At 42.3% G+C, this 18621-nt stretch overlaps 1 protein-coding gene across 1 annotated transcript in view; it reads right to left on the bottom strand.

The window, feature by feature from the left end:
- The window catches only part of thsd7aa (thrombospondin, type I, domain containing 7Aa), a 133513-nt gene that overhangs the window by 75703 nt on the left and 39189 nt on the right, over positions 1-18621 (bottom strand). The window contains exon 2 of the mRNA XM_071914965.1: positions 147-781. Within this exon, the coding sequence (XP_071771066.1) occupies positions 147-781 (635 nt within the window). The remainder of the gene's footprint in view (positions 1-146; positions 782-18621) is intronic.

An 18621-nucleotide genomic window follows, 5' to 3' on the forward strand; every position in this document is an offset into this window, starting at 1 on the left:
TCTGTGGATGGTTTGTCACCTTCTCTGGATGGTTTGTCACCTTCTCTGGACGGTTTGTCACCCTCTGTGGATGGTTTGTCACCTTCTCTGGATGGTTTATCAGATTCTCTGGATGGTTTGTCACCCTCCCTGGGTGGTTTGTCAGCTTGTCTGGCTTGGCGTGGCAGGGGGACGGAGCAGGGCCCCCAAGAGCCCACCCTGAGGCTGTAGAGGCTCTCCTCCCTCTCACAGAGCCCAGGCTGGCACGTCTGAAATTCGGTCAGGTTTGGACAGGCTGCGCCGCCAAACAGCGGCGGAGCCAGAACAAAGCGGATCCGGTTCTGCAGGCCCGTCCCACAGCTTTTAGAGCAGGAAGTCCACGGGCTGAACTCGGACACCACACAGTCCCGCGGACAGGGGATAAGACAGGCCTGTTCTAGGCGCGGTTTAGGCTCAAAGTACTCGCAGATGGCATCCTCTGCGGGCTCGCCGTCTGCTTTCTGGACACAGCCCACCTCGCGGGTCTGGATGCCCTCCTCTCCCCGGGTGCACACAGCCGGGCGCTGCACCCCGGCGCTGCGCATCGACACCGGGACGCACTGGTTCCAGGCGCCCAGCTGCCAGTCGTACAGATCCTTGTGCCAGTCGCACACTCGGAAGCAGCTCTGCTGGTTGTCCGGCCGCTCGGCCTGGTCGCAGTTGGTGTGCAGGGTGGTCCAGCCCTCGGAGTGGGCGCACCATACTGCTCTGCTCTGGCTGCCACCGGGACCGCACTCACTGCCCATACACCGTCCCCACGGACCTGTAAGGATGGAGAAAGATGACAGAAATTAAGATTGGGCTACAATTATAGAGCAGAGGTCAAAATGGGACTGAAAAGGAAAGAATCATTGTGTCGGTGGGGAAAGTGAAAGCGTAACACACTCCACCTGTAACCGCCAGTCTGAATCATAGAACATGGTGGGTTCAGTTCTACATCTAAGTGTTTGCCACTCAGGTCTTGTGCAGCTTTACACTTCTCTCTTCCACACGTCTACAAGCAACGCAATATTTTTCTCTCTGACAAAGTTCTTGAAAGCCCAAGAAGCGAGACAATATTTAGCATTACGGCTAAAACAGGAATATTATTCAAAGTTCTAAAGTGCTTCTGAGGACAACGCTAATGCCTTTACACATTACGTATCAACAACCTAAGTGCTTTGGAGAGCAATAATAAAGTCCTGACAAATACACACTTGCCATTAAATCATTCTCTTTCAATTTTCTGATTGCACTTCCCCTGGATTTATGAGAATGCAATTACAGGTCTAGGTAAACATCGTCTCTGAGCATAAAACCTCTGTTAGGAACACACCAGATGCAGAGCCAGAGCAGTTCAAGCACTCTGACTCAATCAATGGACTAGGAACATAAAAATGCTAGTTGAAGTGAGGAATGGCATAGCCTTGCATATCATTAGCCTTTTACGATGTTACAATGCTGGGAACCTCTGTTCGTCCGGACTTGGAAAAGCATCACTCAGACACTAGTGGTTTCTAGCAGCAGATCATGATAAAAGCTAATATCAGTTTCAGTGGGATTTCTGGTTAAATAAAGGACGAAACATCAGATTTGAACCTGTCTTTACTCATCAAAGGAGTAAATGTGACTTATGTTAACATTAATTATGTTTTAATTGGTATTTGTATTTATGTTATAACACAATAGAGATTCAACCTATATCCAGCTCATGAAAGCTTTTACATTTGCTGTTGTAAACACCCGGTGTCTGGCAGCTCTTCCCTGGGAAAAATCCTCTGGCACACAGGAGCTCATGCATTTTTTTTTTTTGCAATAAACAGAAGAAGAATTGGGTAGTTAGTATGACCAGTCATAGCCACCATGGCTGAACAGACAAAGAAAAGACCTACAGCAACTCAGAGAAAAGTGCTTCCATGGTTTGGCATTGGACTGCCTGTTCAGATTCAATAGCTTACAGTACAACCCTTGGCCTGCTTGTCCATGTGACGGAAACCCTGGTTGATCACAGGAATCTTAATCACAGAGCAGAAGTGGGTCATTTCTTCCCATCAGCGGGATCCAGGCCTCCCAGTGAAAAACACCATGGGCTCTGGTCTCTGGTGACCCGCCTCTCCAGGGCTTACCATCAGCTGCAGAATAGGAAAAAGTCCCAGGCAGTTAAAGTAGGATAATTTATGGGTATTTGGAGGCCGATACTGGTATTTTTAGAATGAAGCTGTCCATATTCCATTTTGATATTCTGCTCTAGGTCAAGAAATAGGCCTACATTTCTAAGAAGAGCAGCAAACTAGCCTCCTTTTTATATTTGTGGAGATATATTGGATCGTTTTTGAAAGCTGATACCAAAACCGATATTTTTGGACTGATAGCTGATGTTTTGCGCTGATTCAATATCTTTAAATTTGACCATTTACCTGTCCAAAATGACAAGTATTCAGTGTTTCTCCCAGAATTGTATTCTGGATGGAAAAGCCTCTGACACAACATTTAGACCATCATGGAACACTAAAACTCTCCACTGAAAGCCAGACTAATGACATTCTTTTAAGTGGGTTAGTAGCCAGACTGCTGAGTAAAATCCTCCCATACCGCACTGGAATGATTTCTCTGGTCAGACATCTGATGTAAGAAATAATAATGATCCAAACATATTCACTTGCTGTGGTTAGGGAGGAACCTCCATCATATCAGAGGTGGACGACACTGATATTTCATATTTAACAAAAGACCAATATTGGCACGATTTATCTGCAAACTGATAAATCGGTTTCACTAATGCACTGTGATTTAGAATGGGAGAGTGTCCATGATCTAAAATGTTCTCCCAGAGCTCTAACTGTCTATCACCAAGCAATACAGTATTTGCCTGTGCCAAATGTCAGGAAGTGAGTAATTTATTGTGGTCAGAGTATGAAGACAGAGGCTGTATTAAACAGTGCTTTATGGTTTCACTCAATAAAGCTGAGATACGGCAATGAAAATGTCAACGGAAGAACCAGCAGGCTGAATTAGCCTACAGCTGCAGGCGGAGGGCCCCCGATCAATATGGATCAATAGAGGTAGCAAGAAACTGCCTCAGACACAAGAGACAGCCGCAGTCACGGATCTGGCATCTCTCATCGGCTGCCATTATCCCCCTTTGGCTGGAAATGTGGAAAAACACCACAGGAAGGATGGGATTTTTGAGGCGAACTGCTCGTTTAATACACAGTGTCAGTGATGAGAACGGAGAGGTCAGTGATGAAAACCACCCCGCTAAATAACAGTAAATTGATTTTGTAATTGAAAAAAGAGACAAAAGGCGGCGTGCTGCAAGGGTAAGTAGCCATCTGGGCTGGGGTTTTCATCCATTTCCAGCACTGAACCCTCAAAAGAGGCCAGTGTGTTTATAGCCGTAAAATATTAGCTCCCCTTGGCGGCGGTGCTAGCCACTCTCTCCGCTCTCTGCAGGTGTTCACCATAATTTATGAACATGTCACGGAATGACATGGTTATCTCCAGGCCCATGGTGAGCGTAGATGGCTAAGGAGGGTGGTTTTCCTCACGCTGGCCTACATCGCCCATCCACCCACAGAGAAGAACCAGGAGGAATGGAGGGCACTGTGACAACAAGGCTGAATCTCCAGGAGGGATGTGACACATCTAATCCCACCGCCTCCATCCTTATAGTACAACCCCCCTCAGCAATGCCACCAGTCTTACTAATAAGGAAAGAGAAAGACATGATGAAGAGTTCCTTTGCTGACCAGGTAAAGGACTTTCCTCTCAATAGAGGCATTGTAGTTGCGTCACAAATCTCCTAGCAACTATAGCTGGTGTGAAATGGAGGTCCAGTGGACAATTAGCTGTGTGTAAAAAATGACTAAATATATAACAACCAGGCTAGAGAAAGATAGATAGCTGGAAACTATAGTGGTGGTGTGAGTGTAGGCCAATTCAGTCATGTTCTAAGTAAAAGTGAATGGTCTGATAAGGTAATTTTATTTCCAAATGTAGGTTACTGTGACAGTAAACTGTCTTGTCTTTAGCTCCAAAATACTCTGAGTTGTAGCTTGAGAAGAGTCAGCTCAATTAACCTGAACAAACTTTGTTTTTGCTTTGTTAGCTAGCTAACTGTTAATGTTAACATGCAACTACTAGCCACTACTAATGTTACCTTCTACTAGATACATTTGCAAGTGCACAAATCAGACGAGACAGTGATGGTTAGCTGCCAGCTAACAAAATGAAGCTATAGCAAAAGTTCAAACGGGAAGTCTACTTTTCTTACGCATACTCTGTCTCTAGTTTTAGAGATTGGGGATTTTCCCACGCTGTCAACGTTTTTTTTTTTTTCTCCCTACGCTATCATTTCCTGCTTCTGCAATTTCTGTTTAACCAGAAGTGTCCTGGTGGCTCGGTGGCTAAGGCATGTACCATGTACCGTGACATCCTGGCAAAAGGCAAAAATTCCCCAAAAAACTACATTTAACCAGTCATCAGATGCTATTGGGGGGAAATTTCTAATATGCTGCTGATAATTTCATGATGGGGTCTAATCGATAAAGCCTTTCTATAAATTCTAGATTCTGTAGTTTCAATCATGCAATAAATAAGATGTCCTAGTTGGAAGTACCACTAGGAGGCTGACGTGAACAGTTTTTCCCAGTCGTATTTACTGTAAATCCGATATGATGCGAACACGGCATTAGCCTCTGACACACAAAGCAGCATTTTAAGAGATGATGAAAAAGAGAAGATTGGGGATGAGAGACATATACTGTAGACAGAGAGGGACAAAGAAGGAGAAAGAGTGGGCCGATTCCACCACTGAGAAGAAAGATAAAGATAAGAGAAAGAGAAAGAGGTCTGGCTCTGCTTGGCCCATAATTGGCCCCAGCACTGTCCCCTGGTCCTGTGATCCTCAGCCCCAAGGCTCTACTGTGAGCATCTATTAGTAGACTCATCTCTCTCCTCCACAGCATCACCACCACAACTACTACTGGCCTCCGCTGTGACCATTGGTACAGTACAGAGTACACACTGGCCTCAATCAGGCTCTCAGCAGCCAGCAATGCTATGGACGAATCCTCAAACTAGACGCTTTCAGCCACACTAATCACACATAACCTACCACTCAGTCAAGGCTACATCGGTCCCAACAGGTTTCCCATGGTAGGAAGGACTTTTTAGGTCATGGAAGCGATCCACCGATGGAACATTCCATGGCTTTTCCATGACTGTCAATATCTACGTCCATGACCTAAAAATGTTCTTTTTTTCATGGTTTGTTAATGATTTCAATTTGGTTTCCACTCTAGCTGGGCTGGAAACCACCACCAAATGCAATGAATGTGTGAAACAAGTTGTAAAATACAATCTGGTATATTCCTGGAAAGTGACCCATTTGTAAAATTCCCTGATATTACATGACTTCCCCAGAGAATTGATCAAATTCCCTGACTGTCCCTGATAATTCCACGATATTCCTCGAATTTCATGACCGGTGGGAACCCTGTCTCAAAGTAAAAAATGATTGGAAGCACTCCCTATGGTAAGGTTTCTTCATGCTTAACCTACAGCTACATTAACACAATCAGCCTCACACAAAATACATTCAAACTGACTCCCAGTTAATTAGCCTGACTTTCACAGTTTCTACAAGTGAGAATGTTTTGTTCTCAGTGTTGAACACCTATTATTTTTCTGTTATTTTGCGTGCCTAAATCCTCTTTTGTACCCCCCCCCCCAAAAAAAAAAAAAAATCAATTACATTCTTTTTAAATTTTTTATTTGACTTCTTCGCTCAGCAGATGGCCAGGAATCAATAGCGTGAAAAAGGTCACTCTTTGAAGGAAGTAAATGATGGTTTCGGCTTTAAAGATGAGCTGCAATGCACATGTCTGAACAGGCGCTATTCCCAGATAAGTCTGATGCTGTCTACTTAATAGCTGTCAGAAACCAGGCCCATGATAACTGCCACAGGGGGGAAAGGCAAGAAGAAAAGGAGTTTTTTGTTGTTTTCCAGCAGACTTATCTCCTTTGTAGCTTGCCAGCACAAAAAATTGAGATCTGTGTGAAATGATTTCACCCCCAATAATGGGATTGCTCTTTTAGATCCATCCCACCTCGCCCCCCAAATCTCCCACCTGTTCTCCCTCCCACTTTCCCATGGTGCCAAACAGAGGATTGTCATTGGCATTTACCAGGAAAATGGAAACCAGTGTGAGGCGTGCATCCCACCAGTGGCTTTGGATGGGAAAGCGAGGAAAATGAGAGCAGCAGCAGGCAGTCAATCTGTATTCATATGTTGAACACACGTCTGCGATAAAGAGAGAGTGAAAAGGTCAGGGATTTACCATTAACTACTGGATGCCCTCACGCAGAGCCAATATTTCCATAACACAGGGAAATAAAGAATTCTATTCGAGCTGTAAAGCTGTAATAAAGGGCTGCCGCAAAAATAAATAGCCAAAAGAGGATCAGACGGGTTCTTTCACCATGCTTTCGTATTTTCTGTGACCAGCAGCTGTCATTCAATACTCAACAGTGGCTAGGCTGACGTACACGGACAATACCATCCTTGACCGGGTAACCTGGTTTGGGTCGACGCATTTAAACAACAAACCTCAGTTACTGTAGAGTAACACGGGTAAGCTCATTCTTTTATTATGAGAAACCTGGTTAAGATGCCTGGCTTACTTTCATATTAATCAGGTTACTGTGGCATGGACACATCTTACTGCTTAATATCCGTGAAAGTCGTGTACATCACTCTGGCACAGTGACAGATAATGGAATGAGTTGTAACCCTACAGTCAAGCAAGGGGTATTTAGCTCAGGTGCGTCTGCTGTCTGCTTGACCCAATACCACGTTAGCATGCTAAAACTGGGGCATTAGACCATCTTAAGGAGTCCATGCTGTAGCGGATGCCCTGATAATGCCAGACTTCACTAACCTAATGCCCCTAAATCGTCTTAGCCAGCCCGTGGCAGTGCTCTGTGTACATTATAGCGCTCCTCCTGGCAGCTTTCACCACATTACACTGCCAAGTCCCACAAGCTCAAGGAAGAGCAATCTGCAACTGATATCACTCCAGACTTACTATCTCACTCACTTACAATCTCTGTCTGGCCTTTCGGTTTCTTTTTTTGTTCTTTATTCTTTCTGATGCTCTCCTGCTTTCAGTCTCTGACTTTGTTTCAGCAGCTGTTTATCTCTTTTTGTTGATTTCATCATAGAGAGGGAGTTGTTTGTGCGCTCGTCAGTCCATCACGCACAATATCTTAGACGGTGCTGATCAGACCGTGATGAAACATGGGGAAATGATGCATCTCACCGCTGCGTTCCACTGTTTTCAGAATTACACTGACTGGCCCAGGGGGGAGGCGCTACATTGTTTGTTCATCTGTGTGTCACGCTCAGACAGCACTGATCACATTTTCATGGAACTTGGGGGAATGATGCATCTCACAACTGCATTCCAGCATAAATCAAAATAAAAAAAAAAAAAATTCGCGAGGGGGTGCTATATCATTTGTTTGTTCGTCTGTTCATCACTCACAATATCCCACACCATCAACCAGGTTTTGACTAAACTTGGGAGAATGATGCATCTAACCAAAGCACTGTATCATTTCTCAAATTACAATGACTGGTACAAGGAGGACACTACAATTAGGCTACAGGTCAAAACAAGGTAAGATTTCTGTTCCTGATTGACTGATTCGTGGAAGACAACATGTTTTGAGTCGCCTTGTTTGACAATGCCTCACTCTCTATCCGCTAGTCTCTTTCCCTGTTTGTTTTAGGGTGAACCGCTTTCAGGTTAGCTGTAGTCGAATATGGCCTCCGGTCTTTGATGTGCAGCTGGCATGATCAAAAGAATGGCTGGTGTGGAAATGACAGGACAGCAGTGTGTGTTTGTCCAGGGGTTACCAAAGACCCCCCATCGGCTTGATGGCAGGGTGGCAGGGAAATAGATCTGTCTCTAAATGATTGCATGGTATTATTCTCCCACACCCAACTGCACAAAATGAGTTGATTTGGCCAAGCCTAGAAAAACCAGTGCAAAACACAGACCTCTCATGGTGAGTTCTTTGTAAAGCATTACAATATATATCTATAGCACAAAACAAAAGTAATCTAAGCTGATCCAAACAGACAATAGGAGGTATTTAGACAACGTGCAGTTTATATCCTAAGTAGAACACGGGGAGAATAATAACGCTGTAGCAGTTTGCCTGGTTTATTAGATAAAGGCATGGAGTACCACCAGAGGCTCAAACAAACTGCCGTTCATGCATCTTTCATAAGGCTTGTCAGAATAGCGGAGCCATTCCTTTCAGGAAGGGACATTACACGGCTCATTTAGGGTGTCGTGCTGCTACATGGAAAAGAGCTTCACTACACCAATACAGACCAGACCACGCTGTTTTACATGCAGTGCTTGGCACTAGCTACAGTGATGGAGACCTGGAGGGGAAGATGGAAAAACTAACCCATATTCTGTTTTGTTATTCTGGGTCAGAATGGCAAGAAAGACATTTTTAAGAAGAGCAGCAAACTAGCCTATTTTTTCCATAGGTTTAGATCAATATGAGTTCTTGAAGGCCGATGTCAAAGCTGATGTTTTTGGATTGACACTGCTGACACCTGATATTTTGTGCTGACATTCAATATCTTTAAATTTTACAAGTTTTATTTCCATTTTCATTATTATTTCATTTAAACATGAAATAATAAAAACTGTCCGGTATCTGATTTTTAATAAAAGGCCAGATATATGGGCAAATTCAATCGGACTATCCCTAATTTTGGATTCTGCTTATTTTTTAAACAGTTATCATTTGAGCCTCCTTCCATCTATTTTGGATCAACAGCTCTTAGAAAGCAATCCTACCCCAGTTACCATGTCCATTTTCACCTATTCTTGCCTTGCCACCTATTTTTCTTGGCTTACTCTGACCTTTATGTCATAGATAAAAACAATAAACTTCAAATGTGGGATACTTCAATTACCCAAAATATACTTGGGAGATGGTTTGGGGCCTTGAAATCTGTTGAGATGATTTGCCCAGTTTTAATTTTTGTGTACACACACATACACATTTGCACAATCTTTTTGGCCCCTTATCTCCAACACAAATTTGAATGTGCATTCACCATGTTATTCATAGACAATAAAGCACCAATAAAAAGACTATTTCAAGGCTAGTAAAATCTAGCATACACAAGCATGGGGGAAAAGCAGTTTTGGCATGAACCCTGGAGTAATTGCTTAACACTCTACTCGCACTATGATGTTATAATGTTCCACAGGAATAGACCAATACTCTAATTGGATCCTTGGTATTTCTAATGATGTACAAAGGCTTCCTGTCAGGGTTTCAATGAGTGCGAGCAAATTGATATTTGGTATAAATCTATAGTAAACTAACCTACATATCCATGTCCTATTAAAATTGACTATATGAAGCCAAAGATCTCACTATATCCACTAAAGGTCAGTTATATTTGTATTAGCTATAGAAACAGTAAAGTTCAGTGGTGCACCAGAATGACAGAATCTGTCTGTAATGTGATTTGGGAGAAAGTGAGAATTAATTTTTATATTTAATTCTATTGTGTATGATAAGATGATGTGTGCTTTAGTAACGTCACTCCAAAATCCCTTAATTTATGTTGGTTTTATGATTATCAAGAGTTGAAACATGCTTTTGTTAAGATGGATTCTTGGTGGCACACTTTGACTATAAAGCCTAGGAATAATACCAACCTAATTTGTTTGTGTGGCAAGTGAGTTTGTTTACTCATATATCTATGCTATAGGGGCAACATGATGTATAGCTGTGTCCAGAGTGCATGGCACTTGAATAAAATGAATGTCATATCATATCACTGCATAAAACACTCTATATCTAGCACTCAGCAAGTAAAATTCAACTGTGAATTTTTGAAATATTGGGGGGAAAAATGGCTTCCTGAACGTCAGAAAAAAAACATCTACAAGACAAATATCGAGTCTTTCAAGAACTGATTAGCATTGCACAAGTTGTTATTCTTCTTTAGTGTCAGCTAATACTGGCCATGTTTCATGCTTTCATCTGAAGGCAAAACATAAAATGTACTACTTGCCAATATTCTAATGTACCAAGTAATGGTCATACAACCACGATGGAAACTTATACAACATTAAATTACGTAACATTGATTTATTTTCAAACTTTGCCATTCCATTCAGCTGTCCTAAACAATACATCATACTTTTCAGAAAACATACATGGATGGAAACCCAGATAATATTGCCTATCCATATAATTTCAAGAAGTAAAGGCTGGCAAATATCAACAAAAAGGCTGACCATATGGTGTGCATGTGCAAACCCTCAGCTGAGAGAGAATAATGTCTGAAGCAGCGAAATTTCTTATTGGTTGCCTCTCCCTTTGATGGGGATAAAGGAAAACATCTAGTTCCTTCCATCCACACATACAGTCATACTTCACTGCCGTGTGTAATTGTGTGTATGTGTGTTCTTGTATGTCTTATTAGGAATGTCTTCCCAAGGATAGAAAAAAGAGGAGAATCCATTGAGGCTAGAATTTGGTTTAGGTTAGGGTAAGGCTTTAAGACAAGGCTAGTTTAGGATTAGGTAGTAAATGTAGCCCACAAGTATAGAAATGTGTGTGTGTGTGTGTGTGTGTGTGTGTGTGTATACAAGGATGTGACACACAGAGTAAGGAGTGGAGCTTGTTATGGCTGGAACCGCAGCTAAAGAATGGGATCTTGTTAGTTGCTGGTTGTTAGACACATCCTCCACGCTGACATGTGGAAATATTTGAAAAGCATCCCTGGAAAGAGCTCCCAGTGCCCTGACAGAACAGAGACACCACCCATAAATGCATCATCTATTCCTCCGCACACCAGTAAATATAGCTAACATAATACAGATGTCTCATTTCAAGCACCTCACGTAATATCTGAGAATACCAACGGGAAATAGTGTCACCCCATAATACATGTTATATCTATGTATGAATATTTAATCAGCAAAGTGTCATTAATTAAAATAGTCAAATTTAAATAGGCTTTGCAGTTGCGTCACAAATCCCCTTGTAACCACATCAGGCTCCATTGTGGAGGTCCAGTGGAGAATTAGCTGTGCATAAATAATGGCTAAATATATAACAACCAGACTAATATCTGAAAAAGCTTGTTGTGGTGTGGTTGTAGATGCATTCAGTCATGTTATAAGTAAATGTGAATAGTGTGATCAGGTGGATTTGTTTCCAAATGTAGGTTACTGTGACACAGTAAACTGTCTTGTCTTTAGCCCTAGTCTCTACTCCAAAACACTCTGAGTTGTAGCTTGAGAAGAGTCAGCTCAGTTAACCTGAACAAACTGTTAGCTAGCTAACTAGCCAGCAGGCTCATTTAGCAAAGCAATTGTCACACAACTACTTACCACTAAAAACGCTAGCTACCAGCTACTGTACGTAATGTTAGCTATTGTGCAAGTCAGGTGCATTAACGCAATGGTCTCAGTCATTACTGTCCAAGAGCTGTGCCCACCACAGGGTGTGTTATCGGTCATCTGGAACATGGTTTGAAATACGGGGGAGCACATACCATGTCAGCGCGACATCCTGGGTTCTAATCTGGCCCAAGACCTTTGTCGCATGTCGTCCCCCTCTTCTCTATACCATAACCCTAATGAAGTTTGTAGTTCTTAGTTCATTTCAAACATTACTTCAAGGCAGAGCAGCTCTGGAGGCAGAAATAACTGAATTGGTTGAGTTAAACCTCAATGGGCGGAGCCAAAGAACTACAGTTTTACTGGCTAAGCTAACGTTAGACCATTGAAACGTGAAGCCCAGTGAAAAAGTCAAGGGCTAAGAGAGGAGGAAGCCTAGTGCTCTTGCTACTAAACTGAAAAAATTTAATCTATGTGAGCTAGCCTCTGACCTTCCAAGTTCAAACTAGCCATATTAACCTATAGCTACCTAGGTAAGCTAGTTAGGTAGCTGCTGACCTTCCAACATCATGAATGCCATGGTCATGAACAAATGCCAGTTAGCCCACTGACGTCTAACTCAACCAATGAGATTATTTCATTTTATTTCTTATAAGCTCTGCCTCATAGAAATGTTTGTAGAACTAAAAGTCCAGTCTGCAGCCCAGAGTGCTAGCATGAAGCCTCACTGTCCTTAGCAGACAAGCAGAGGGCAGGCTGTTAGCCAACACACTGAGTCAACAGGATGCCACCTATATAGTCAACAAGGAACACACACATCACACTCAGAGGAAGGACACGCATGCAGAGACCCAAACACACAGCGAGTGGGAGCCTATTTCACGCTACTGCACCACTCAAGCAGAAAACAGACTCTTGGTATCTGACTAAACATGCAAGAGTGACTGGGAAGAGATAAGAGCGCATTTATCTCAAGTGATTTCAAAGGGATTAATTACACGCTGTCACCCACTCGCAGCACGCACATCCACGCATACACACACACATATACCACTGTTATGATTGTTACTTGATATTCATGCACCAAGCAATATAATATAGCGTACTAAGCCATTGACTGAAGATATGCTAAAGAGTGTGTTGTTATTTCCCAACTTTTTGCAGGGCGTTAGCCAGACCAGAACAGTGTATATGGGGCTAAATTACCATCTTTCATTGAACAGCCTTATAGTAGAAACCATTAGGGTTCAACCAATATGTTTTTGTTGAGGCAGGTACTGATATTTTTTTTATTGAAGCTGCAGATAGCTGATATTTCTATATAATATTACATTATTTATATCGGAGGTGGATGACACTGACTGGCTGACATCTGATTTGTAATAAAAAATATCAATATCAGCCCCATATGTTGGTCTAACCCTGCTCTCCAGCCCTGCCCGGCGTTAACAGACACAACTGACCATGCCTGCTGTGACAGCTTGAGCTTCTGTGAAAACAATGATGCCCTGTTCGTTTCCCCCTAATAATAGCAACCCGCCCTCCCCCCACACCCGCACACCCACCCTAAAACCAGCCAGCCTCCCTTCCCAGATGTGAAGAATTTACCCTTTGTTCTTTTTCCTCCGCCGAGCGTCAACTGTGCGACCGGGGAGCGTTTTGCCCTCGTCGCAATGTGAACAGAAAATACAGGCACCGTGACCGAGAGACAGAACAAATAGCACCCATTAGGTTCGGGAACGTATCGGAGCGTTCTCCTTGCGAAATTAAATTAACCTACATTTCTCACCTGCCACTTGAACCGGCAATCGCGGGGACAGAAATAAACGACGTGAAGAGAAACGCAGGGGAAACTGTGAAATATTAATTAGTGCGTGTGCGGTAGGAATCTAAGAGCTGCTGAGGTGAACGCACAAGGGGCACGGGCCTGTTAACGGCCTCCACCTCCTCAACGCCACGGTTTCCCCGCGTTGATGTATTTGCGCTGGAATGCTGATTGCCGACAGGAGTATCGAAAACAATTAAGGCACAAGACAGGGGGGGAAGAAAGGGAAAGAATAGCGCGCGGTGTTGCGGTGCAAATGGATCATCGCTGAGCAGCCAGGAAATATGAAGAACCATCAGGCTCTGAGTGGCCGCCGACCTTATCGAGACCCCCGAGGGCCCGGCTGCACTGAGGTTGATCTGAAAAGGCTTCTCGGTGAGAAATAGCGGCCCCGAGGGAAGCGGGCGAGAGGGAGAGAGAGAGAGAGAGAGAGAGAGAGAGAGAGAGAGAAGAGGAGGAATGCCATCAGAGAGGAGGCAGCAGGGTGACTCTTTCGCGAAATCTGCCCTTTAGATGAAAAGGCATTAGTCAGTCAGGACCAGGGAGTGGAGAGGCTAACGTGATTGGATTTGGCTGTGAAACATGGGGAAATACACTCACTGAGGATGGGTGGGTGTGTGTGTGTTGGGAGGACATGTAGAGAGAGATAGAGAGAGAGAGAAGAAGAAAAATGATGGGCAGAATAGGAACCAGCTTGAGCCAGAGGTATTTCTCTGGGAAAGGCTGGGTGGACTGATGGGATCCTGGGTCTTTATGAGCTGAAAACACACTGATACAACAGCTACCATGATGCCAGAGTCTGCTCTGGTTTCATCTAAGTGCCCGCATTACACAAAAGGAGAATCGAGATGGTTATACTAATCCACTTGTCCAGATCTGATTATGAAGCCAGTTAAAAGTGCCAACAGTGGCTTCCATCCCTGTTCTACTACCTGCTCTATCTGCTCTATCCCACCAATCGTTCTAACATAAGATTACAAACTGCTGCCCAAATCAATTCAGTGCCACACTGCAGCTTGATTAAAAATGCAGGTCAAATGTTGATGAATAGTCGGAATTTCAATCTGGCTCCAATCAGCGACTTCTCAAGAAGAGAAAGTTTAAACACTGGACTTCTTTGCCTGATTGCTATGACACAGTGATTCCTCCTATACCCAGTTCATGAAAGCTTTTACATTGTCTGTTCTAAACACCTGGTGTCTGGTAGCTCTTTCCTGGGAAAAAGCTCTGCCGCATAGGAAGTGATGCGTTTTACGTTTCCAGTTTGTTTGGAATAAACAGAAGAACTGGGTAGTTAGCGTGAGCAGTGATAGCCACCATGGCTGAACAGACAAAGAAAAGAGAAACTCAAACTGCATCAACAGAAAATCCAAGGAAAAAGACGTCACAGTACTGGACACACTGTTTGATTGACAGGTGATCTCTGGGAAGTGCAGTGCAGAAACACCACAGCAATGAGCACTTAGCACTAAAATGGAGACAAAATTAAAATAAATAAAAAAAACAGGATCTGCAGGATTACCACTTTAAAGCATGTAAACTGGGGGGGGATAGAGCAGATTATTGATAAAATATTCTGCTTTGCAAAGGGGGAGGGGGGTTGGCGGTGTCTTTGGGGATCTTTCTAAGAATACCATCACTATAACCATCCTCATTACCTCACGATTACAATGATCACTGTTTGTCAGTATAGAGCCGCTACTATAAAATATTAGTATGAGGGTTCAACCAATTTTTGAAGGTCAATACCAATATTTTATATATCGAGGTTTAACAAAAGGCCAATATCGGCCCCATTGGATTATCAAAAATTTTGAACTGTACTGTATGAGAGGGGGTTCAGAGTGGAGACAGCCAGCAGCATTGTGGAATGGGACTTATGGGGAACAAAGAAGATGGGGGGAGTGTGTGTGTGTGTGTGTGTGCGTGTGTGTATGTATGTGAGGGGGGAGTGCTTAAATGTCACTAGGACTGAGGTGAGATCAGACAGACAAAGGATAGGAGGAGGGTTGGATGGGTGGGGGGTGTGGGGGTGGGGGTGGGGGTGGAGCGGAGTCTGCTTCGGCAGGGTGAATTTAACAGACTGACAGACACATAATGCAAGGCACCACAGGTGAATGGGACATTCCTTTCATCCTCTCAGCATGAAATTTAATATGTTGAATATACACACAAATAGAAAATGTTTTTTTGCATTATGATGTTTAGCTATTTTGTAATTAAGATATTGAAATTAGGTCATATTTTACAACAAAAAAATGCAAATCGGGACACTTGCACATTTTCATTCTGATGAATAGCTGAATAGGACGTAATTTATAGAGGGATTTGTTGTGTTGTGTTGTTTTGATGCTTTACAAAATAACATGTATATGGCAAAAATCTCAGATTTTTTATATTTTTTTATGTATAATACCACATAAAATAGAAATGACCAAAGATATCAGCATCTTAAATTTGGTGTCCATATGTACAACCTAAGGAATATGTTTAATGAATATGTTCTTCGAGAAAATGGCCAATAAAGTAGGCTAAATAAAAACGTATAAATTCTCTATTTATATTTGTTTTTGATGGTTTTTTTGTATATTTTATGAAACTACAGCAGTTATCGAATCAAAATATAATAATATATCTCTAACTTGACCAATTTAACCAAAATTTTCACCTTCAGAGACTGACAGACACTTAAAGGGGAATACCACACCATTTAAGGAATTAATATATTATTACTGTGGTCTTTTCTGTGTGAAAAATGAGCCACTCTCTCCTAAACCCAGAAACCAGAGAACTCAGACATTGAATCTGTGATGTCAAGCTGTAAAACATATTCATATCTAAATATAGGGCTCAGGTTTTACATCTTTTCACAGGATCTGATTCCTATTCAATCTAATACATTTGCCTCAGTTTCTACCTATTTCCTCATAGGGTACGTTACACCAGATATGAGCCCATTAAAGATACGAGAACATAACAGCATGTGGATGCATTTATCTCCACCAGCCTTCGGCAAGAATAATAAACTGTTGACTCTGGGGATATCGCAGACACTGTCACAGTAAAGCGCAAACAGATGAGATGAAATCTAGGAAAATCTGTTTGGATACGGAAACAAGGGAAGACGTGATCCGCAAAGACGTCTTAATATGTCTGTTTAGATCAGACCTTGGCGATGTTGACTGTAATCTGTTGACCATGAGCTGGCCTCAATGTCATTCGTTTAGAATGGGGTGAGAATCTGTCTCTCAGGGTTGCTTGTGCCCCAAAGTACCTATTACTGAGAAATAAAATAGAAATATAAAAACAGATTCACATCAACAAGACTGAAGCTTGGACAGTAGGAGTCAGCAGCAGTGGCAGATGAATAATAAAGCATCTCTACATCAGATGCGAATGAGGATTAGAGCTAAAATGAAGATTAAGTCAGCAAGATGAAACCTCGTCTCCAGAGGGCATATGGTGCCTTTTTGACAAACAGTACTTATTTAAGTCTGCTATATAGTTTATGTCTGCCAGCAGCTGGTACATTGCCCAGGCAACATTTTTCCAGCCTTTTCTCTGGCCATCCAAAATAAAATCTGAAATATGCAAAGCCTGATAATGTCATGTAGAATCTTTGTCTTGTCCTTGTATGGCTTCTGAAAGAGTTCTGAGGAGCATTTGTTTTTTCCTACCATAGAGCTTCTGAATGACCATTTGCAGGGTATCCTCAGGTCCTTTAAAAAGTCTTAATTCTGTCTTAAATCCAGTTAGTAGAGGTCTTATTTTTTTCACCCTGTAATGTAAGGTTTGGTAAGGTTTGCGCTGCATGTCCACTCTTAGATTAACAACTAGAAGCAACAGGAGCTCGCACTCATCAATCGAAGAAAGGAAAACTGCTGAAACAGAGATATTGGAATACAAGAAGATGACCATGTTTATTGTACATGTGCTCAGGTGAAACAGTGCAAAATGTTTTGGGGTTACAACATCATCAATTCACCTGTGCTGTTTTCACTCTTGGATGAACACAAAACAGGGTTAGTAGTACAACATGCATCATATCTGCTTTACTAAACAGTTGGACTTCACTACATTTATAGTTTCATAACTTTCATTAGCTATGTTCAATCAGAAACAACTTTGTTTATTTATTTTGGTTGTTAAATTGGTCTTAAATTCACTTCCAGGCAGCATTAAACAGGTTTTAAAAAGTCTTGAAGTTTGCTTTCTGAAACCTGCGGATACTCTTGGTTTGTGTTCCTGAGCTCCCATCCCTTCTGATTTGCAGCATTACCGGCTAAGCTTCCCTAAAAGAGATGGAAGACCTGTGTACAGCGCCGCTACCTCACATCTACTCAAACGCAGTGCGTGATGCACTTGGCTGCCTTTGATCATTTCCTCTGGTTAGATTACACACCAAGAATAAGGTGTTGTAAAAAAATGATTAAAGTACTGTTCGTCACATGGATTCTTATATCTGTCAGACCCTTGGCTTGTCTTGCAGTGACATTTGGCAAGATATAAAGGGTAAAGAAGAAGACCAGTGTGAATCCTCTGACTTCCCCTCGTCTCTCAGGCCAGAAGTCTGAGTTCACTAGTATAGATCTCATTAAAGCTCACTACAAGATAACAACGGGATCAGGGATTCCCTGGGATTGAGAAAGTTGCATCTAATGGAAATCCTTTGGAAGGAAATATGGAAATCCTAATCCTTGCTAGTTATGTTTGGCTTTCTCTTGTCTACAGGGAAACATGAGAAGAACAAAAGCTCTAGAAAAAGGCCAAGGATGAAAACCGAAGACTGATACTGAAACCAAGAAGAAAACTACAAATCCACAATTGAAATAAACTCTGTCACAGTGTTGTTTAACTTATCTTTGTGGCATATTCTCTACAGAGAAGGAAAAAATGGAAACATGCATCAATGAAAGCAAGCCTCATTCAGATACCTCTTTCATTTGAAGCAGGAACGCTCTGAGCTGGACCAATTTCTATTGACTAGAGGGTGACTTTCTCTGGATGGAAGTATTCCCGCTACTTTGATGAGAAATGGTACAAAAGTTGACTTTATCTGGGTGGCAGTATTCCCACTACTTTGATTTTATCCAGTAAAAGAACAACAAGAACATCGGAAATCAACGCTGTTTGGTTTCCTGATCGTTCACAGAAGAGGAAGCTGACTTAGTCTGACTTCTGACTTAAGTAACGTATTACCTTTTTGAGAAATGAACCCAACACTATTCATAACACCCAGCTAACCACACAGCAAATCCAACAAATGATGATGAGAGCTAAAATTTAAAACAGTGAGGCAGATTAAACTGAACATCTCCCGTGCGCTGAATAATAACAATCGCT

This window comes from Centroberyx gerrardi, chromosome 19 (assembly GCF_048128805.1).
Source record: "Centroberyx gerrardi isolate f3 chromosome 19, fCenGer3.hap1.cur.20231027, whole genome shotgun sequence".
NCBI lineage: Eukaryota > Metazoa > Chordata > Actinopteri > Beryciformes > Berycidae > Centroberyx > Centroberyx gerrardi.